The following is a 21,967-nucleotide window of genomic DNA, read 5'->3' on the forward strand; positions in this document are numbered from 1 at the left end:
GGTCGAAGGCAGCTTCCTATGCTTATATAGGAGAAAGGCTGTAGCAGGTGCCCTTTCTGGAAAAGATCCCTGGTGCAACCCCCAGCACTTCCAGGAAGAGATTCCTCTTCAAAAATGTGGTGATCTGCTGCCCTGCCAACACAGACCAGGGTGGGCAGAAAGTAGATCTACTGTTAGATCGCAAGGTGATTTCCAGTAGATCTGTGAGGGTTTGTTTAGCAACAGGGCAATAACAACATAAGGCTTTCTCCACATCTGACTCTTCTAAAAATTAAGCTGCTGAGATGAAGAAAGTTTATTGGGAAAACCAGGAGTGGAGTTTTGTCTGGGACTGGACTGTAAGTTTAGATCTGGTGAGAAAAACGCACCCTTGGGTTGAGCAAATGCTAAGAAGCACCTCGTTCCTTAATTCTAGGCACATGTTGCCCTTCGTCTGACACTCTTTCACACTTTGATTGCTGGACTTTGAAATTCACCGGCATCCTAATAAACCAAGAGCAGGAGTGGGACCCATGACCCTGAAGTTTGCTGCTCATCCCTGGTGTCTACAAGAATGGGCTGGATGGACCCCATGGGCTAAGGGAGCTTCCACGGTTTGTATCTACAGACGGGAATAATATTAGCCACCATCACAGGACTTAGGCAGAAGATGGCAATGCACATTGCAAGCTTGGGACCTGATAGAAAAGGATGCATAATATTACCACTGTTTAAATGATTCTAGCCCCATAGAAAATGTGTGTTGCTGGCAGAGGATACAAGGCTGCAGGGGTGGGGAGTAGCCTCTGAAAGCAGCATTGATCATTGTCTGGGAAAACTTAACCCAGGGGCAGGGAACTGCTTTTCAGCCCAAAGGCCACATTCTCTAGCAGGCAACCTTCTGGGGGCTGCCTGGCAGTGGTAAATGGGGTTAGGCTTACAGATAGGACTCCTTCTCTTTGTGCAACAGGCTACAGTCCAAACAGAGCAGTCAGAGAGGTTCTACATAGACAACTCTGCATCCAGGAAAGCAAGAAGCGTTATCACAGTTCAAGAACACGTCTCAGCCAGGTGAAAGAGCTCAAGGAAGCTCAGGAGGAGGGTCAGTGAGGGGTGTGACCTGTGAGGAGCCCCAAGGGGTAGGATAGAGATCTTTGAAGGGCTGCATATGACCTCCAGGCCTGAGGTTCCCGGCCCAGCCCTCAACCCAACATACAGGGGTGTTTCTGGCAGTAATTGGTAGGTTGTAACCTGGTTTGTGAATGAGCCACTGTGTGCCCACCTTCCCTCCTGAGATCCCACCCTCTCTTCCTCTCTATACATTATTAGGGTTGTAGCAGAGCAAATTGAACTCCAGGTTTTCATCCCAGTGCCTGAGCAACACAAAGAGCTGCTGAGCTGCTGCCTTCACTGCCGGCAGGCTGCGGCCTTCGGGGAAATCTTGCTCGCTTAGCCACAGGCTGGCCTTGGCTGCTGCCAGCTCCCACTCAATGAAGTACGAGGCAGAGCTGTGCTCCAGCCAGGCTAGGGCCACGGCTGTGGCCCACAGCATTCCCTCTGGTGCATTCTTCTGCTGGAGCTCAATGTCCACCAGCCAGGCCTGCAGCTCGGAGCTGTCCGTCTCAGAACCTCTCCCGCTGTCAGCCTGCGACTCCTGAGGTGATGGAATGCTTTCTGGAAAGGAGAAGCGCTGGATGGTGATGGCCGGAGGAGAAAGCTTGTTCTCAGCCTTCAGGGCCCCAGAGTGACTTTCAACAGCGTCACTGGCAAAATGGCGGGCGTGGCCGGACTCACTCTCTTTGTTTGTCGAGGGATTGACATTGTCCAGTGGTTGAGTTCCCTCAGAGCTCTTGGTTTCCTCTGACGTGGCTGATCTCCTGGAGGTGCAGGAGCTGGCTGAGGGGCTGGCAGCCATGCGGTGGCAGGCAAAAGGAGACGTCCACTTCAGCTTCTCCAGGGGGATGTTGATGGCCTCGCAGAAGGCCTTGTTCAAGAGGAAGGAGCCGCAGGCAAGCTGGAGAGACACCTGAGGGGAAGGGGGAAAACAGTAGTCCTTTTGGAGTCCCAAACAGGCAAGAAACTCGGGTGGTCGCAAAGGAGAGTGCTGGAACTCTCTAGAATACTGAGCTAAACAGTTGACAGGTGTGTTCAGTCTCCTACAAACAAGGCCGGTACATCCCATTTTGCCGCCACGGCACCACTGAAGCTTCCCTTAGCTGTGGCCGTGCCTGCGAAGTGGCAGCAGGTTCCAGCGAGATCTCACAGAGCACACAAGATCTCATGAGATTTCAGTGGATTAGCTGGTGCCACTTCTCTGCCAGTGGTGGGGCGCCCCTGTGTGTGTCCCATCTCTTAGGCTTCTGCCACATGAGACGGCTGACTCAGCCTGCCTCATGGGTTGGTGGGCCGTCCCTGCCTAAGAAACCTTAGACCAGCAGAATTGTAGCCAACTAAGTTATACTCAGGTGGCGCTGTGGGTTAAACCACAGAACCTAGGACTTGCCGATCAGAAGGTCGGTGGTTCGAATCCCCACAACGGGGTGAGCTCCCATTGCTCGGTCCTTGCTCCTGCCAACCTAGCAGGCTCCCTCAGCCAATGAGGCAAGATGAGCACCGCAACCCCAGAGTCGGTCATGACTGGACCCAATGGTCAGGGGTCCCTTTACCTTTTTAACTTATACTCAGATCATAACAAGGTGGGCAAGATGGCCTGAACACATAACACCAATTTTGGCCCGGCTGCACTGGCTACCAATTAGTTTCCAGGACTGATTCAAAGCGTTGGTTTTGGCATATAAAGCTTTCTGTGGCTCAGGACCCCACTGCCTCCAGGGTCTCCTCTCCCATCACATGAAGACTATGTCTATGTGCCTCCTCCTCAAGAGGTCCTGAGGGTGGGAATATGAGAACAGGTCTTTTCAGTAGTGGCTCCCTGCTTATGGAATACACTCCCTTGGGAGGCTCACCTGGGTCCATCATTACACATCTTTAGGTGCCAGGCAAACACTTTTCCTCCCCTTGCCAGGCTTTAGCCTTTTAATTATCGGAGGCCTCCCACAGTGGGTGGGATATTTTAATCATGCCTTTTAAAAATAGGATTGTCTTCTAGATTTCCTTTGCTTTCGTTTATATTCGTTTTGATATATCTTTGTTTATATATTGTAGGTCACCCTGAGTTACCCCTGGGTAAAAAAAAGTAACCAATGCATCTAAGAAATAAATAACAAGAACAAGGTTACATATGGGGATTACTATTATTTCTGGAAGTGTCTTCATCAATGCACCTGCGCCATGTAGAAGGGATGGAGGCACACCGGAACTGCGGACTGTGCAAAAGCTGCAGTGAGTTATTTATTTAGTTATTGAATTTCTTTGCACAACTCTTGTGCGAACTTCGGAAACAGGAGCTGCGCAACAAAGCATTCCTAATACCTGGGTTCCACTTCAGTAAAAAGTCACAAGGAAATGCAGAACTCCAAAATAAGAGAATAAATTTTGATGATTTTTTTTTGGGGGGGGGGGAAGCATCCCAATGTGAATGCTTGGAGAGCAGTGTCTGAACCTGGTGGGACCCGATACTTACAAGGGGCAGGTAGTCAATGTTTTCATTGTCGCTTTCCAAACTCGTCTCGCTGGTCCTGGTGGGTGTTTTTCCCATAAAGCCTCGGGCTGCTCGCGTCAACAGTCTTGTTTTGTTAAAGGTGAGCCTGGACCATAAAGACAGTGATGTGCAAAGAAAGCGCTGTTCAGCCTTCAGCATGATGGCTGCCCTCTCTCAGTCAAGCACATGCTCTTTGGCTGAGGAAAAGTAGTTTCTCTGTTCCCCCACCAAACCCCACAGAATCCAAGTCAGTTTCAAGGAAAAGATTTGACTGTGTGAGGAGCACATTCACCCTACTGACATCTTGACTCACCGGTTTTTGCAAAGTTTTCTTGGGCGACATTTTAAACAAAATAAAGATTGTCCAACATTTCACAGCTGAGCGCAGGGGAAGGCTTGCCACTAAAGCTGTGTCCAAACAACCTCTCTAATTCCGCCATCTTCTTTGTCCACAGAAAAATTGGGAGGTGGGACAGTGTAGCCCTCTTATCGATATATAAAAGCTGCCTGGCCTGGTTGAGTCTTCCTTCAACACTGGTTGACAGAACAACATTCTCCACCGTCCCCAAGGATAGCAGTCTCTCCTAGGAGGTGCAAGGTGCAAATCCTGCTCACCACCCCTCCCCCCCTCGGCATTTGCCACCTGAGATGGTCACCTCACGCTGCCCTTTCAGGAAGAAAAACAGACCATGGAAACATCAGCCCTTACCTGGCCGCAAAAAAGCTCTCAATGGATTTCTGAGAGGAGACAGATGGACTTCGTAGTGGAACTGAGGAGAGAGAGAGAAAATGGAAGATGGGGCCAGAGTCAGAAGGATGACAGTTTAGTGTAGTGCTCAAAGCAGGTCTCTCTATCTGGCCCTCAGAACTCTCCCCAAGCTGCACCCCTCCCTAGTCCTGCTTTTCACCTTTCTTGAGGATTGGTGCAATGGTGTAATATGTCCCTGTACTCTAATAATGCCTCTGGCTTGTCTGGGCAGAGGACAGAAATAGGGAGGTAAATTTGTGTACAACCCAACCCACTGTAAACACATGAAGTGGAATTTGCATTCTTTGCTCCACCCACTTCTGCCTCACTGGCATGTGGCCCTCAGAAGGTTGCCCAGAAGGCAACGTGGCCCTCGGTCTGGAAAAGGTTTCCTAACCCTGAGGTTGCCATGACCCTAGGCCTTCACATGCCCCTTCTCTGGGGAATGAGGTCGGGGATCGCACTGGATTGCACAAATGCACACTATGTCCTAAGGTAGATGAATGAATGATATGACCCAGTCTAAGGGCTTGTCCACACTTCCGCTTGCCCTGCTACTTCCCCCCGAGAAAACCCACTCTTTATGGCTGAAGCGGAGCAAAGGTCAATTGGATTTCCCTCACAAATTGCTGTTTGCTCCGATTCAGCAGTAAAGAACGTGTTTTCCCTGGGGGAAAGCAGCAGGTAAATGCAAAACTGCTGCCTGGAAAGCACAGGGCAAGTGGCAAAACTCTTTGACCTGTGCTTTCTAGGAACTGGATGAGTGGAAGGCTGGATGAGTCCTAAGGCAGCTTTCTATGTTCCTGCTTAAATCAGTGCTTTATAGCTCAGTTGGTAGAGCATGAGACTCTTAACCTCAAGGTCATGGGTTCGAGTCCCACATTGGGCAAAATATTTTTGCATTGCAGGGGGATTGGACTAGGTGCCCCTTATGGTTCCTTTCCATTTTACAATTCAATGATTCTTAGAACTGGAATCTTTCTTTCTCCTGAGGAGAAGGACCACAGTTAATTCGTGGAGCATCTGTTTTACATGCACAAGGTGCCAGGTTCGAGCTCCAGCATCACGAGCTATGGCTGAGACCTTCCCCTGCCTGAAACCCTGGAGAGCTGCTGCCACTCAGTGTAGACAACACTGAGCTAGAAGACCCCATGGTCTGACTCAGTGCAAGGTTTTCTAAGATGTTCCTTACCATCTGGGAAAGTGATGCGATCCCATCCCGAGGAGGACGGTGTACTGCACGGAGACAGGCTGTTCTCTTCTGCATCTGCTTGTGGGTGGGGGGAAAGAGAGACAAGAACCAGTGACCACCTGGGTTAGCCTCTTCTGCAGCATGGCAGGTGTTAGGGAACTGCCATCGAAAGGGGGGGGGGCATAAGAATACAGGGAGCCTCGGACGTTGCTCAGAAGCAGCTCTTGGTCAGGCAGTGGAGAGACCCCTGCCTCAAGTGAAGCAGGGGGAAGGAGGGGCGAAGTGAGGGAAAGGCTCACCGTAAGGAGGGGAAGTGGAGATTTGGGGTGTCTAAGTTCTTATGCTGGGGGGAGAACCGGAAGAGGCCACTCCCGGAATCTGCAAGTGACTGAGGCAGACATGAACTTTGGATTTCTGCACTGTACATAAAAGGTAAAGGTAAAGGGACCCCTGACCATTAGGTCCAGTCGTGGCCGACTCTGGGGTTGCGGCGCTCATCTCGCTTTATTGGCTGAGGGAGCCGGCGTACAGCTTCCGGGTCATGTGGCCAGCATGACTAAGCCACTTCTGGCGAACCAGAGCAGCGCACGGAAACGCCATTTACCTTCCCACTGGAGCGGTACCTATTTATCTACTTGCACTTTGACATGCTTTCAAACTGCTAGGTGGGCAGGAGCAGGGACCAAGCAACGGGAGCTCACCCCGTCACGGGGATTCGAACCGCCGACCTTCTGATCGGCATGTCCGAGGCTCTGTGGTTTAACCCACAGCGCCACCCGCGTCCTTGCACTGTACATAGTTTGCACTAAAATAAAACCTGTAAAAGACAGGTCGGAGTCCTGGCTGTTTACTCGCAAGCAACCACCTGCAAACCTGACAGCAGGGATTGGGTTGCTCAGTGCAGGGACATCTGTGAGGCTCTGCCAGGGTCCTAGAGTCATCCTTCCTCCTTCCCTAGAGTCCTCCTTGGTGCCTTCCCAGCTTTCGGGAAGAGATGGGAGGGCTCCAGGACCCTGCCAGAGCCTCGCACCTACCTTCCTTACCTGCCTTTGAGAAGTCAGTGTGAGGACTGGGGGGGGGGGGGCACCAAATTTTGGGCTCACACAGGGTGCAATGGTACCCAAGTCCGCCACTCCTCAGTGCAATTACAATTTTAGGTGAACCATCTGCTCATTGCATGCTAATAAGGTGGGGCGGGGGAGTCAGCAGGGCTGGTGGCAGGTATGGGCATTGCAAGGCCCATAACCCTAAGGGGGGGGTCAACATCCAGTCCCTGGAACTGATCCTGGAAGGAAACCATCAAGAAATTGGGGTATGGTTCTAATTTCACCAGCTTCTTGCTATCAGAATAAAAACAGACCCTTTAAATCCTAGGGAGAATTCAGATGGGTTTTTTTAAAAAATAAAAATAAATCTATGCCTTTTAAAAAAAGAAACCTACTTTAGTTAAAAAAAACCAACAACCCAGAAGTTTTTCTTTTAATGATTGCAAATAAAGAGATTCCAAAGGACCTTTAAATTTTGTTCTTGTATGCCACAACCATAGCCAGAATGGTGTTCGCCCAGAAGTGTAAAAAGATGCTATACCAACTAAGGAAGAGTGGCTGATTAAACTGATGGATTATGCCGAAATGGCAAAACTGATGGATGTAATAAGAAACGAGGAGGGATGTTTTATTATTATTTTAAAAATGGGGAAAATTTGTAGTATATCTGAAAAGTTCTGGCATGCAAATAAGTTCATTAGCTTAAATCAAGCAGTTAAAAATATTACTAAGGTAAAAGGAAGAATAGCTTAAAAATGGAGTAAAGTGGAATATGCAGTGTTAAAAATCTAAAGTAGAAAAGGAACCACAAAACGGGGGGGGGGGGGAGTCAAATATGGGATTGTATTCATAATTTGTGTTTGCAAATTTCTGTGTCTTGGTCATATTGTGAAAACCGAAAAATCAAATTTATTTTAGAAAAAGAAAAAGAAAAGAAACCTACAGGAATGCTGTTATCTTACTCATGCCAAGCAATTGGTCACCTGCTGAATCTTGACCACAGGTTGACTGGATGCGTCCCAGCCCCGAGGAGAGCGTTCTGTGCCGCCTGTTCTCAGAACCCGAATTCCGTTGGCTGCCTGGTTTCAGGGCTGGACCTTGGAGCAAATCAGATGGAATCATTATAGAGTGAGAACTGGCAATTTTGAGGGTCTGGGAGGGGGGTGGACGTGTCGTCTAATCCAATGAAAATGAAACACCCACACCCACACTGCAAAATGGAGCTATTTACAACAATTTCTCCACCCACGTTTGCCTACTGCTGGCATGGGGACCCTGGAAAGCTTCTCAGAAGGGAATGCAGGTATAACAACAACAACAACAACAACAACAACAACAACAACAACAACAACAACAACAATAATAATTTATTATTTATACCCCGCCCATCTGGCTGGGTTTCCCCAGCCACTCTGGGCAGCTCCCAACCGAATATTAAAAACACAGTACAGCATAAAACATTAAAAACTTCCCTAAACAGGGCTGCCTTCCTTTTACCTTAGTAATATTTTTAAAAGATAGGTAGCATGAGTGTAGCTGGGTGGGTGGTTAGGCAGGGAGTGGCAGCTGCCCCCCTAAATCAATAAAAATACATAGCTAACTGAGGTCCGCCCCCCACCAACAAAAGACCTGCCCTCCCAACAAAAGACTGTATCCCCCACAAGAAAAATCCTGGCTACACCCATTGCAGGCCACCCTGCATGAGATGGCTCCAAGGCCTGATTCTGAACAAGACAGCCTCCTACATTTTTAGTCCACGGGAGCATATGACATAACCCTTGCACTGATCAGTCTTCCAGGTGACACCAGGTGCTGTTGCCCACAATCCTTGTGCTCCTGCTAAGCTCCTCTACCTGCATTGGGATATTCCACAACGGTCGGCAAGTAGCTATTGTTGCTCAGGTCTGCGGGCAGAAAGGCTGTGTATTTGCTGATCACATTGCAGGCTTTGCTGGTGTGCACGGCATTCACCTGGTACCGCCGGCCAGACCCTGTTGGATAAAAAGTGCCGGATAGAGATAGTCAATCTCCCCCCCCCCCCCCAGATAGAGAAATTTGCTTCCTACAGATCCAATCTGACTGCACAGTAAGAAAGACGTCCATACGAACCTACCTGGACCTTGAGATCATCATCTGAGATCCTCTTTCATGTGCTTCCTCCACGAGAGGTCCGGAGGGTGGCAACACGAGAAAGGGCCTTTTCTGCAGTGGCTCCCCATTTGAGGAATGCTCTCCCTAGGGAGTCTCACCTGGCGCCTTCATTATACACCTTTTGGCGCCAGGCAAAAACGTTCCTCTTCAACCAGGCCTTGGGCTGATTAACATCCTATACTCCTTTTACATGTGTTTGTGGGAGCGGGTGGGGAGAGGGGGTTACTGATTTGTGGGGGGTTTTTTAATCATGTATTTTGTGCTTTTATATTGTATTTTGGGGCGCGGGTGGTGCTGTGGGTTAAACCACAGAGCCTAGGGCTAGCCGATCAGAAGGTCGGCGGTTCGAATCCCCGCGACGAGGTGAACTCCCGTTGCTCGGTCCCTGCTCCTGCCCACCTAGCAGTTTGAAAGCACGTCAAAGTGCAAGTAGATAAATAGGTACCGCTCCGGCGGGGAGGTAAACGGTGTTTCTGTGTGCTGCTCTGGTTCGCCAGAAGTGGCTTAGTCATGCTGGCCACATGACCCGGAAGCTGTATGCCGGCTCCCTTGGCCAATAAAGCGAGATGAGCACCGCAACCCCAGAGTCGTCCACGACTGGACCTAGTGGTCAGGGGTCCCTTTACCTTTACTATATTGTATTTTATGTTGTGAGTCGCCCTGAGATCTGCAGATGAAGGGCAGTATATAAATTTTAATAATGATGATGATGACGACGTCTGGACAGGGCCCCAAGTTATATCTACAGCATGTTAAAACATGGTTTGGCTTACTGGGGTAACTCCATCTTCCACACACACACACCCAGCAAAGAGTAGCACTTTCACTGAAGCTATCAATGCAAGTTACCGTGCTCAATTTCACATTCCCTCTCTGCGAGCTGCTCAAAGTCCCGGACGATGGACTTGGCAGCCAGGTGGTGGAAGGTCTCACTCCAGAGATCATCTTCGTCATTCCTCTTGCCCTCCCGACCTCGGAAAAGCGGGGCGATGTCAAATAGCACCTCCCACTGGACCACTTCGTTGTTCCGCAGCCCTTTCACCACTGCCTTGCAGGTGGATCTTGGAGAGTGCCACCAGCTGCCGCCGGCTGAGCCAATCTCTGGGTCGTGGGATTCCCAATCCGACGAAGTCTCCGTTTCAAAGAGGAAGGATGGGTGCTGGGCAACATCTGCCGGGGAGAGGCATGCAAGCAATTATGTGATACCTGTGGGACTTGCAACAAAATGTTCAGGTTTCCACTCAGCCAGCCATGCCCTTCTTCCAAGCTACTCCATTCCTTTTCCCCCTCCCCTTGGGTTGGCGCTGTAGCCTAAACCACAGAGCCTAGAGCTTGCCAATCAGAAGGTCAGTGGTTCGAATCCCCGCGACAGGGTGAGCTCCCGTTGCTCGGTCCCTGCTCCTGCCCACCTAGCAGTTCTAAAGCACGTCAAAGTGCAAGTAGATAAATAGGTACCGCTCCGGCGGGAAGGTAAATGGCATTTCCGTGCACTGCTCTGGTTCGCCAGAAGCGGCTTAGTCATGCGGGCCACATGACCCGGAAGCTGTATGCTGGCTCCCTTGGCAAGTAAAGCGAGATGAGCGCCGCAACCCCAGAGCTGTCCGCGACTGGACTTAACGGTCAGGGGTCCCTTTACCTTTATTCCATGTCTATTAAGCATGTTCAGTCCCCACTGGGCTGGAGAGGGGTTGGTGTCCTCTTCGTGGTGCTGATAACCCCAAGGTTGCAGGTTCGATCCCTGTATGGGACAGCTACATATTCCTGCAGTGCAGGGGTTGGGCTAGATGATTTTCAGGGTCCCTTCCAATTCTATGATTCTCCCCCTAAATCTTTTTGTACTTCTGCAATCTTCTGGATTCCCCCACACTATTCCCAATGCTTCCCTCTTGCTCCCCAGTGGTGCTGTTTCAGCTACAATCCTGTTAGCACTCACCAGCTGAGTTTGCTATTAGAGGGAGTGATATATGAAGCTACTTGAAAAGCCAGCTCATTAGTCTGTCTAACTCAATATTTTCAACTAGCAACGGGGCAAGGAGAGCAGTAAATAATGCTGATATATTTCACATCTGGCAACCGACACAAATTTCTAGCAGCCACGATGGCTCATTTGCCAGAAGTAATGTACTTAGTGTTAACTCTGGAAGTGTATACTCAATTCTGACCAAACTAAGCCTCCTAGGGCCTGGTGATTTGGATGGCTTACCCAGATCCCCCGGGCTCCGGCTCTCTGAAAAAATGGACCCTGCGAGGGAGTCGGTCTCAAGTGGCCCAAAGTTCTTCCCAGTCTGTGCAAGGCTGATGTGCTGCTGTGGTGATTCTGGGTTGTGGCAGGAGAGACGACTCTGCTGCAGCAGGGAGGGCCGCCTTGCTCCGACCCCCCGTATTCTTGGGGTAGATATTTGAGGGCTGGCAGCGAAAGCCTGAGAAGACTGAAAGGTCAGGAGAGGAGAGGTAGGATCCTGTGCATACTCCCACCCAAACACACTCCAGGGAAACAAGGGCATTTCTCAGAAAGAACAGCTGGTTCTAAGATAAAAGTGACAACAGTGGTGTAGTGTTTGGGGGCCACAGGGGCAGTTGCCCCAGGCAGAAAATTGTTAGGGAGTGCAAAATTTCAACACCCCGTGCTGCGTCAATTCAACTGCATGCTTATGTGGCTCTGTTGAAAATGACCTCTCCATGTGAACCAGGAAATGACCTCTCCAGGCAATGAAATGACTCTTCTTTTCTTATCTCTGCAGCTGTGATCTCCTGGGTAATGTGGATATCATTAGACAGTTGAATGCACATGTGTACTCCATCCTTCCCTGGGTGCTGGCAACCCACGCTATGCTACTGAGCGACAAGAGTGGTCAGAAATGGGGTCCACATGCAGCAAAGGAAGGGAAGGTTTTTGGCTCCAAGGGCTGTATTTGCTCTGGGGCAAACCTTTTGGCGCTGCATGGGTGGGGCTTGAGGCAAAAGTCAGAGGAGCAGCAGCAGATGAGACTCTTACCTTTGTGCAGCAGGCTTCATTCCAGCCACACGAAAGCCAAACATTTACACACAGACACACAGACAGACACACAGAGCCACAAGCCCTAAATAAGATTTCCTACTTTCAAAGGGTTTCCCATTCTCCAGCTCAGTAACTCTGATTTCTGCTCAGTTAGATAGACCACTGCTACTATTCCTCAGATTGTAGACTGGGCTTCCCACAAGGTCTGTTGGCTTGCAGTAGCCCTCTAGATATTGTTGGGCTCTCGATGCCCATCAGCCTCAGCCAAGAATTGGGCATTATAGTTCTGTCAGTGGAGCATGAGACAAGGCCATTCAGAACTCAAAAATCTGGGGAGAATTTTAGAAGCATCTATTTAAAAAATGGTACAGAGAGCAGGCACATAGGGGCCATCTCTTAGGGACCGAGTTCCCTTCACCCCCCCCAAAACATTTGAAGGGGCCGAGGGTCCGCAAAGTTGATGGGCATTGCCATTCAAATGGTGTGCATATGCCGTGTCTTGTGATCGATTATACAGGGCAGGGCTTACTTCCCCCCCCCCATATTTTATTCAAGTTGGCAACCCTGAGCAGGCATCTTACAGCAAGCTAAACCTGAGTCCAAACAACAGCTTCCACACTGTAATTAAAGACAGCACACACACAGGGATGTGGGTGGCGCTGTGGGTTAAACCACAGAGCCTAGGACTTGCCGATCAGATGGTCGGTGGTTCGAATCCCTGTGACGGGGTGAGCTCCCGTTGCTTGGTCCCTGCTCCTGCCAACCTAGCAGTTTGAAAGCACGTCAAAGTGCAAGTAGATAAATAGGTACCACTTCAGCGGGAAGGTAAATGGCGTTTCCGTGCGCTGCTCGGGTTCGCCAGAAGCGGCTTAGTCATGCTGGCCACATGACCCGGAAGCTGTACGCCGGCTCCCTCGGCCAATAAAGCGAGATGAGCACCGCAACCCCAGAGTCGGCCACGACTGGACCTGATGGTCAGGGGTCCCTTTACCTTTAATATTTCTGAATACCAGTTGCTGGAAACCCCGGAAAGGATAGTGCTCTTGTTCTCGAATCGTGCTTCCTGGTTTGCTGCAGGCACCTGGTTGGCCACTGGGACAACGGGATGCTGGACTAGATCGGCTCTTGGTCTGATCCAGCAGGCCTCTGATGCTCACCTATTCTTAATCATGCTGTGTTTGAGCAAGAGAGTGTCTCACACTGCCTCAAAGACTTACTCCTTACAGCATAAGCTTTCAAGCTCACTTCATCAGATGCACTTCGGTTAAGGACCCAGTGAAGCTAGCGGCTCTCCAAAATGATTCCAACCACAGTTAATCTTCGAGGTGCTACAAGGACTCTTGATGGTTTATAGAGCCAACGGACCGGCACCCTGGCTTCTCTGAACGTCATGTCTCGAGTGATCTATGCTGCTCCACTTATTGGAAAGGTTTCGTTGACCTCTTGAGAGGTAGACAAAGCAAAATATACGAGCTTCAGCCAGCCAGCTGCTTTAATTACAGAGAGGAAGATTAGGTGTATGATACCAGGGCTCAGTTGCTTGGTAACCACAGCTGGAACCTCTATGACGTTCTGTGGCGTTCTGTGTGTTTTAAACAAGGTCCTTTCTTAGAATGGGGTGGGGATTAGGGATTCATATACGTAGTACTGAGAGGGTCACACTCCATTCCTAGGTTCACTTTAAAAAAAAAAAATTATTAAGGATAGCTGTGTTTTGGTTTGCATATTGTTTAGGAATGTGTGAGTTTGACAAGTGGATTTCAGTTGCCGGGAATCGCAGTTGGGGAGAGTGCTGTGTTGTTGCCCTCTCCTCCTGCTTGTGGTGCTTCCCATTGGGAGCATCTGCTTGGCTACTGTGAGAACAGGATCCTGGACCATTGGCCTGATCTAGCAAACTCTTCTTACATTCAGAGATTTTCAAGGAGATTGTGATCTATCTTCTGATTGCTCCTGTTCTGCATTCAGGAGAAAGGTACCGTGTTTTTCGCTCTATAAGACGCACCTTTTCCCCTTCAAAAATTAAGGGGAAATGTGTGTGCGTCTTATGGAGCGAATGCAGGCTCCTTGGCTTCAGCGATAGCAATGCAAAGCCTCAGAAGCGCAGAGGGAGAGCTCCCCCCGCGCTCTGGAGGCTTCATGTTGCTTTCGCTGAAGCTGCCTGAAGCCCCCGGAGTGCAGCAGGAACTCCCACTGTGCTCTGGGGGCTTTAGGCAGCTATCCACAAGCCTTCAGAGCGCAGCAGGAGTTCCCGCTGCGCTCCGAAGGCTTGCTGAAAGCCGCCTGAAGCCTGGAGAGCGAGAGGGGTCGGTGCACACCGATCCCTCTTGCTCTCCAGGCTTCACTTTGCTGGAGAGGCGCTGCACAGTTTTCCCTCTCTGCGCAGCGCCCCTTCAGCAAAGTGGAAGGAGAAATGGAAGGGGCTCCATTTCTCCTGCTGCTTTGCTGAAGGGGCGCTGCGCAGGGAGGGGCAGAATTTTTTCCCCCTGTTCTCCCCCTCCTATGGTCCAGTGCGTCCTATAGAGTGAAAAATACGGTATCGTCATTTCCTTATGAACACCCCTTGCATTTCCATCTACAGACATATTTCCCCATTAAAGATCTGTTCTCGACTTCCTCTGGGGAAAGAGTCTACCATAGTGGGAGATAGCTTGAGCCACTTGCCCTGGTGTGCTGAACTATTGGAGGTGTGGCAAATAAGCTTTTGACACACCCATTAGAAAACAACAAAAAGGCACGCAAATAAGCAGCGCCAGGGACACCCCCCCAACGTATCTTTTACAAGTGCAAGGAAGCTTACCTGAAACTCAACCTGCCACAATGGCGGTTCTGGGCTGAGTTGGGTGAGATCCTGCAGCTGGGCCTTCCGAAGCGGATTCTTAATGAGGGCAGAGCTGGGGTCGCTGGCTGTGGGAACCTTCCGGAATGGTTCGTGGTCAGCAATTTGATTGGTGCTGTACGCCCTACGCCGTGATGGAGCTGTTGTCGCGTCCACTCCTGGGAAGACAAAACGCCAGTAGGTTGTATGCAACTAAATCCGACTTAGACTAGGCCCACTGAAATTAATGAACCTAAGTTAGCCATGCCCATTAACTTCAATGGACCTACTTTGAGTAGGACCAGCCTTGGATACAACTCTATTTTACATAGCAATATAGACGGGGGGGCAGGGGGAAGTTTAATAGGCAAAGTTCTCCTCAAAGCTGCAGCTCCCTTGAGAAATAAAATCAGTCAACTAATAAAAAGGCTGGTAAAAGGTACACCTGGCCACTGAGGTCACCTGGGCCTCTCGTGACAGGGGTGGATACATGAGCAGCTGCAGACTGTGGACCATAAAAGAGGTAAAGGTAAAGGACTCCTGGATGGTTAAGTCCAGTCAAAGGTGACTATGGCTCATCTCACTTTTCAGGCCAAGGGAGCCAGCGTTTGTCCACAGACAGCTTTCTGGGTCATGTGGTCAACATGATTAAAACGCTTCTGGCGCAACAGAACACCAATACAGAAACCACAGCGCACAGAAACACTGTTTACCTTCCCGCCGCAGCAGTACCTATTTATCTACTTGCACTGGCGTGCTTTTGAACTGCTAGGTTGGCAGGGTCATTCCACATCAAAACACCTGATTTTAATACTCGACCGTGCTCTCGCGACTCAGATTTCCTTCAAGAATTTTTTAAAAATTAGTTTTATTTTGATACCCAAATAAGTCCAGTTGGTTGAAAAATAAGCGAGACAGGAGTTTTTTTCTAAACTGACGCAGAAATTGCATTAGCCTAAATCGCTCAAAAATCAAAATTTTAAAAAAATTCTCCTGCGCCCAATTTTGGACCAAAATATCTTTTAAAATTAATTTGAGGTTCTCTCATAGGTATCTACACATTAAAAAAAATTGAAGAAAATCTGACTCATGAGAGCACATGGCACCAGGTGATTTGTCGTGGAATGATCCTTCAAGGAGCCTAAGGTAGTATCTGTGGTTCTCTCCCTCTTCATTTGACTCTCACAATCCTGTGAAGTAGGTTAGCCCTAGAGATGGATACTGGTCCAAGGTCACCCAATGTGCTTCATGGATGAGTGGGGATTTGAACCCGGGTCTCTCCCAGGTTCTAGCCCAGCACTCTAACCACTTTGCCACCCTGGCTTTCATCTAAAGTGTGGTGCTTTACTGCACCAGGTAAAAATGCCTTTCCAGGATGAGGCCCTGCACTTTGCACCACTGTGAGCTGTAAAGCGACATGCAAAAGGAACCAAAATAAGGTGGCTTCTTTCCCAAGGACTTGGCAGAAAGACAATTCCATTTTCATTTAAAGATGAACCTACCTAATTCACACTTTCTGAACCAATACACAGACTGAAACACGGCTATCCTTCAAAACGAGCGCTTCTCTGAATTCTGCAATGGAGATCTCCAACCAAACATTGCGTACAAAAATAATAATTTTAAAAAATGAATATGTATGGGGGAATTGCACACGTTCGTGAATATAATGCACATATTAGGGAAAGTTGCTTTGCAAAAGATGTGTGAATTAGGCAAAATTGCATAAAAGCCTGAGAATATGAAAATAAACTTGCACAAGGACGCTAATGAATTTTCATGAGGTCACCGCCACACCGCCAAACTTGATCTGGAAACGTGGAAAACAGAGCAAAACATCTGGGAAAGGAGGAACGTTTAAGAACAGTAAAGGAGAAAATCTTATTTTCCCCTTTTACATGTATGAACGACATCCAAAGAGCTGAAGGAGAGGAAACTGACCAGAGTCCACTTCAGATTCACTTCCCAGGTCTCCGCCAACCCCCAGGAGTTCAGGGGTCCTCTCTGAAGGCAACCCGGTTTCTGAATCCTTGAGGCAGCCCCAGACATCCGAGCCACCTCCTTCTTCTTGTGAGTGGAAGAAAACGGAGCTGCCAGACTCTTGGGAATGCAGCATGCTGTAGCGTCGCCTCTTGTCCTAATGATAATAGTAATAAATAATAATTTTTTATTTATACCCTGCCCTTCCCGGTTCAGAAAACCAGGCTCAGGGTGGCTAACAACAAATTTAAAACATTTGATGTAACAAAAAACAGCATAAGATACAGAATTGGACAAAATGACAGGAAGGATTCGAAACCCGCGGGACCAGAGATTTACAGAAGATTGGAAGAAGTATATGAATTACAGCAACTGTAATCAACAAATTACGCTAGTAGGACTACAAGAAGTTTTGTAAGGAGAAATATATGAAGTATTACAAAGTAGAAAAAGATAGAGATATTGGTTATGAGTTTGAAATGTAACAGGGAAGATAAGAAATGCATACTGAGAGATTAGATTGGAAAATTTTCAGACAGGATTGATGGAAGTCAAAAAATTGAATAAGATGTAAAAGTATGTTTAATTACTGTTGAAAATGATATGTTAAAAAAACTAATAAAAATTATATATATATACACACACACACACACACACACACACATATATATACATATAGATATAGATATATATACACACACAAACACAGTATAAAACGTGAACAACAATAAATTCAGAATTCAAAAATCAGGTTGGGGGGGGGGGAATCCATCCAATAAACATTAGATGATCACCAGGGCTAGGTGGCTAAATTAGTCCTATTTGGGCCAGCGAGGAGACCAGGGGAGAATTAGCTGTGGGATCCCAGATCCTAGGGGAGAGAGGAAAGTGAGGAAGGAAACTGGTTCAAAAGGATCATTCAGCTCCCGGTGCAAAGCTACCTGATACTGCCCCACACCATTTGGTCCATCTGTCTTGTTGCTGTCTACACTGACTGGCAGCAGCCGTCCAGGGTTTCAGACAGGCTTCTCTCCCAGTCCTACCTGGAATTGAACATGGGACCTTCTGCATGCAAGCAGGTGCTCTAATGATAAGCTACAGCCCTTCTCCACTTGCTGTCTGTTTTTCCTTTTCTTCTTCTTCTTCTTCTTCTTGACTTAAGAAAGTTATACAGATAGCAAAACGAAGAAGCCTAAATTAACATTGCCTTCTACTGATAAGAAATAATAATAACTACAGTGGTACCTCGGGTTAAGTACTTAATTCGTTCCGGAGGTCCGTACTTAACCTGAAACTGTTCTTAACCTGAAGCACCACTTTAGCTAATGGGGCCTCCTGCTGCCGCCGCGCCCGATTTCTGTTCTTATCCTGAAGCAAAGTTCTTAACCTGAAGCACTATTTCTGGCTTAGTGGAGTGTGTAACCTGAAGCGTATGTAACGTGAAGCGTATGTAACCTGAAGCGTATGTAACCTGAAGCGTATGTAACCCGAGGTACCACTGTATTACAATAATGAAAATACTAAAAATACATTTACTTCCCCTTTTGAACTTCTATTCTGGTTACAATATATTACTATTCTATAAGAATCTATTATATCCTTTGCTGCACCATATATTATTTTATTTCTCAAATTCAACCTAACCCTCCCCTCCTCCCCACAGCTTCCCTTCACCTGTGTGAGATATTCCCATCATAATATTTTTTTCTAGTTGCTTTAACAAAATAGAATAACATGGAAACTGTTAAATTATAATTACTTCTTTTGTCCTTACACGCTTAACAATTGCCTATTAAGAGTTTTGCTTTAACACCATATTTCTTCCTGTATTCCCCTATGCATTTCCATTCTGTGTAGAATTTTTGATTGGAACAGCCCCTGACTGATGCAGTCATTTTTCCAATCTCAGCAAACTGTCTTTTTTCCTCCCAGGTCTGATTTCTCAGGCGAGGGTGACCATCAATAAAAGATGCCACCTTACATGGCTGAAACATTGCCTCATTGAGTTTGGCCTTGCCTGCTGTAATTGGGAGTGGATCTCCTGATTCTCATGGCATTGAGTTTGTATAATGCCTTCTACACGGAATCAAAGAATTGTAGTGTTGGAAGGGACCCCAAGGGTCATCTAGTCCAACCCCTTGCAATGCAGGAATCTCAGCTGAACAGGGTAGGGCTGTGACCTCCATTCAAGAACTAAGGTATTTACTTGCCCCAAATGGAAAAGAACAGAAGTCCCAGCAAAGGAAGAACAGATATAAAAACTTATGGAGAAATGGCAAAATTTACCGGAAGAATATGAAATCAAGATACAGTGGTACCTCGGGTTACATACGCTTCAGGTTACATACGCTTTAGGTTACAGACTCTGCTAACCCAGAAATAGTACCTCAGGTTAAGAACTTTGCTTCAGGATGAGAACAGAAATCGTGCTCCGGCAGCGTGGCGTCAGCAGGAGGCCCCATTAGCTAAAGTGGTGCTTCGGGTTAAGAACAGTTTCATGTTAAGAACGGACCTCTGGAACAATTTAAGTACTTAACCCGAGGTACCACTGTAACAATTGTTTAAATAAAAAAATGGAAAGGGTTTGTTGAATATTTACAGATGAATTATAAAGAGATGAAATCATTGGCAGGATTATTGTAACAACCTGCAGTTTTATAAGAGTATATATTTAAAGAAGATGAGTAAATGAGCAAATTAAGTGAACTTGGATATGCAGAAGATATTAAAACCGCAGAAAGTGGGGGAAGGAAGTCAAGTTTTGAAATGTCAAAATGATTGTAAAATTAGTGAAATGTATAAAATTGGTGAAACGTATAAACTTGAAAAGTATAAATAGATAGATTGATAAACAGTTTTCAAAAAATAACTAAGGTATTCACCATCTCAAAAGAAAGGCCCAGACTGGCCAGTTAATGCAATCAGTGACCATTATCTTGACAGACAGGAGAAAAGCCACACTCAAATTTATGTTGTAGACCGCCTCTTTCTGTGATGTGTCTATGATGCTTTTGGGTGGTCTTTGGTTAAGGGGCTGGGCGATTTCTAAAGTCTTAAAAAGTTCTCACGCACCTTCGTTCTGGGTCCTCGCCTCCTTGCAAGGTGTGGAGGGGAACTCTGCTGTAACAGAAAAATAAGAGCTACCTTGCTTTCACTGGATCTTGTCTCCAGCCATTCATCTCTGACTGATAATGGATTTAGGGGACGCTGAGTCCTTTGATGGAGTGTTGAGCTGTAAAAGTCAACCCCATTTTTTTTCTATAATGGGGGAAGAACAGGATGGAGCCAGTTCCTGGAAGCATATCGTTAATGGCATTATATTAAGTAGAAGGTTTGCTGTGGGGGTTACTCACCAGCCTGGGGTTCGAAACATACAGGGACGTATCACAGACAAGGCTGTAGCCCACCAACCGGTCCCCTGGAAAAAGGCAGCTGGCACTGACAGGTGAGATTAAGACTTCAGCTGTTTCAGGGAAGACCCAGTCCACGGAGACGTCGCTAATGACAGGAGCCATCGCCTTCTTCAGAGATTTGATCATCTGGGAACCCAGAGCAAGAACAAGTCTGTCAAATCAGATTTCAATCACACGTACTGGTAAACCTTTGTGCTGAGATCTGGTCATAGTTATCCACATATTCAGGCCGGACTACTGCCATGAGTTGTACCTGGAGCTGCCTTTGAAGGCCATTTGGAAATTTCGGTTAGAGCAGAATATTGGCACAAGGCTGCTCACTGCTATGGAAAGTCGGCAGAATAAAGAGCTTCATGGGTGCTTAGCATGTTTCTAGGAATAATTGATGTACTGGCATTGAACTAGAAAGCCCTAAAAACCCAAATCACTGCCTGCTCCCCTGCATAAAAGATGGGAGAATGTGGGAAACAATACACCTCATTGGCAGAGTTTATGCTTTGCATGCAAAATTTTCCAGGTTCAATTCCCAACATTTCCAGGTAGGGCTGAGAGAGACCTGTCTGAAATTTTGAAGAGCCACTGCCAGTCAGCGATGCGGTTACTGAATTAGACGGACCAATGGTCTGACTCAATATAATACAATTTCCTGTTTAAACCAGCCCTTAGAAACATGAGGGCTAGACTCTTGTTTTATTTTTAAGCAAAGGCTCATATCCCTATGTGTGATTGCAACAGGTAAAGTCCACTCTCTAAGCCAAATTCACAATCCACACACTGCATACCAAAGTCCGATAACGTTGGTGAACATAACATAGAAAACGCATTACATATGGAGGAATTGCTGGGGGGGGGTGTATTATTTTGAGGAGAAAATACATACAAATGCAATTATCAGGAGAAACCTGCACAAAAATGCTGATGACTTTTTCGTTTTTCAAAGAATCGCAAATGTTGCTGTGGAAATGTGGAAAACTGAATTTACGAATGAGAAACCGAGAGAAGCTGAAACAGACAGATTCTTCCATCCTTATGTATGAGTGAAACCGCCGAGTATGGCTCCAATTAAACAGAGTTCAGGAGGAGTGAAACACAAGACAGAGCAAACCTACGAACAGTGTGTGTGTGTGTGTGTGTGTGTGTGTGTGTGTGTGTGTTGGGGTGGTGAATCTGCTCACTCCTAACTCCAACCTTCCGAAAGCTTATGATGCAATATATGTATTTTAAAATGTATTGAAAGTGCCAGAGCTGCTTTGTTGATTTTGATTCATTCCTATGCTGCTTCCTTCCTCTGTGTTAGGGCTCCAGGAACAGGGTACACTAAACAGTACACTTACTTTAAAAAAAAAAAATGTTGTCTGCAATGCTGCAGTCCTCAGAATCCTCTGCCTCTCCATACCAGCTCATGGTTCAGGAGCTGCTTTCAGAGGCAAAAGAGAGTGAACCCTTCTGCTATAAATCACACGTCAAAACAGGGAAGTTTTGTTTTAGATGAGGCTGCTCCATGTGTCCCCCGAGAGCAGTTGACACTGCTTTTTTCAAAGAAGTCCAAAAAAAGTCCAATGGCCAAATTAATGGCCCTATAAATGCTTGCTTTCATCTCAGGGATACAGAGCGGAGAACCTCAAGCTTTTGAAGACGCATAAATTCCATCCCCTCATTTGCTCTTTCTCTTTCTCCCCCCCCCCCCCCAACTTGGCTGATCTGGAAAAAAAAAAAAAAATTAAAGGTTGTGCAAAACTTGTGAGCCGGCAAGATTTTATACAATCCAGACTGGAAGATGATGAGCCGGTGGTCCACAGACTCTTGAAACCTTCTTTTCCAGCTGGACCAACCCTGATTAGAAGTGTCACTGCTGGACTGTGAGTTGGGAGGTCCAAACGTTTTGTGAACATTTATATATTCATGGCATTTTTATCTGACCTTTCCTCCTGTCAGCACTTGGTGTTTGTATGCAACAGCAGGAGGTTACCTTTAGCAAAATGAATCCTTGCTTGGAGCACACCTTTAATTGGAAGGCACTCAGACTAAGTGTAAGATAAGGAAG

General features: G+C 47.3%; 1 protein-coding gene across 4 annotated transcripts in view; it reads right to left on the reverse strand.

The window, feature by feature from the left end:
- Positions 1-271: 271 nt before the first annotated feature.
- The window catches only part of VWA5B1 (von Willebrand factor A domain containing 5B1), a 64,405-nt gene continuing 42,709 nt past the window's right edge, over positions 272-21,967 (reverse strand). For 3 of the 4 annotated variants that reach the window (XM_081017114.1, XM_081017117.1, XM_081017116.1), the window contains 11 exons: positions 19,864-20,049; positions 16,472-16,667; positions 14,513-14,709; positions 10,921-11,146; positions 9,567-9,887; positions 8,420-8,557; positions 7,550-7,663; positions 5,521-5,598; positions 4,290-4,350; positions 3,563-3,686; positions 272-2,005 (listed from right to left, as the gene is read on the reverse strand). In XM_081017114.1, coding sequence (XP_080873240.1) covers positions 1,295-2,005; positions 3,563-3,686; positions 4,290-4,350; positions 5,521-5,598; positions 7,550-7,663; positions 8,420-8,557; positions 9,567-9,887; positions 10,921-11,146; positions 14,513-14,709; positions 16,472-16,667; positions 19,864-20,049 — 2,352 coding nt within the window. In that variant the 3' untranslated portion in view covers positions 272-1,294. The remainder of the gene's footprint in view (positions 2,006-3,562; positions 3,687-4,289; positions 4,351-5,520; positions 5,599-7,549; positions 7,664-8,419; positions 8,558-9,566; positions 9,888-10,920; positions 11,147-14,512; positions 14,710-16,471; positions 16,668-19,863; positions 20,050-21,967) is intronic. The other variant, XM_081017115.1, reaches the window with a different exon arrangement.

Source organism: Podarcis pityusensis (assembly GCF_964106645.2).
Source record: "Podarcis pityusensis genome assembly, chromosome: 8".
In the NCBI taxonomy this organism is placed as follows: Eukaryota; Metazoa; Chordata; class Lepidosauria; order Squamata; family Lacertidae; genus Podarcis; species Podarcis pityusensis.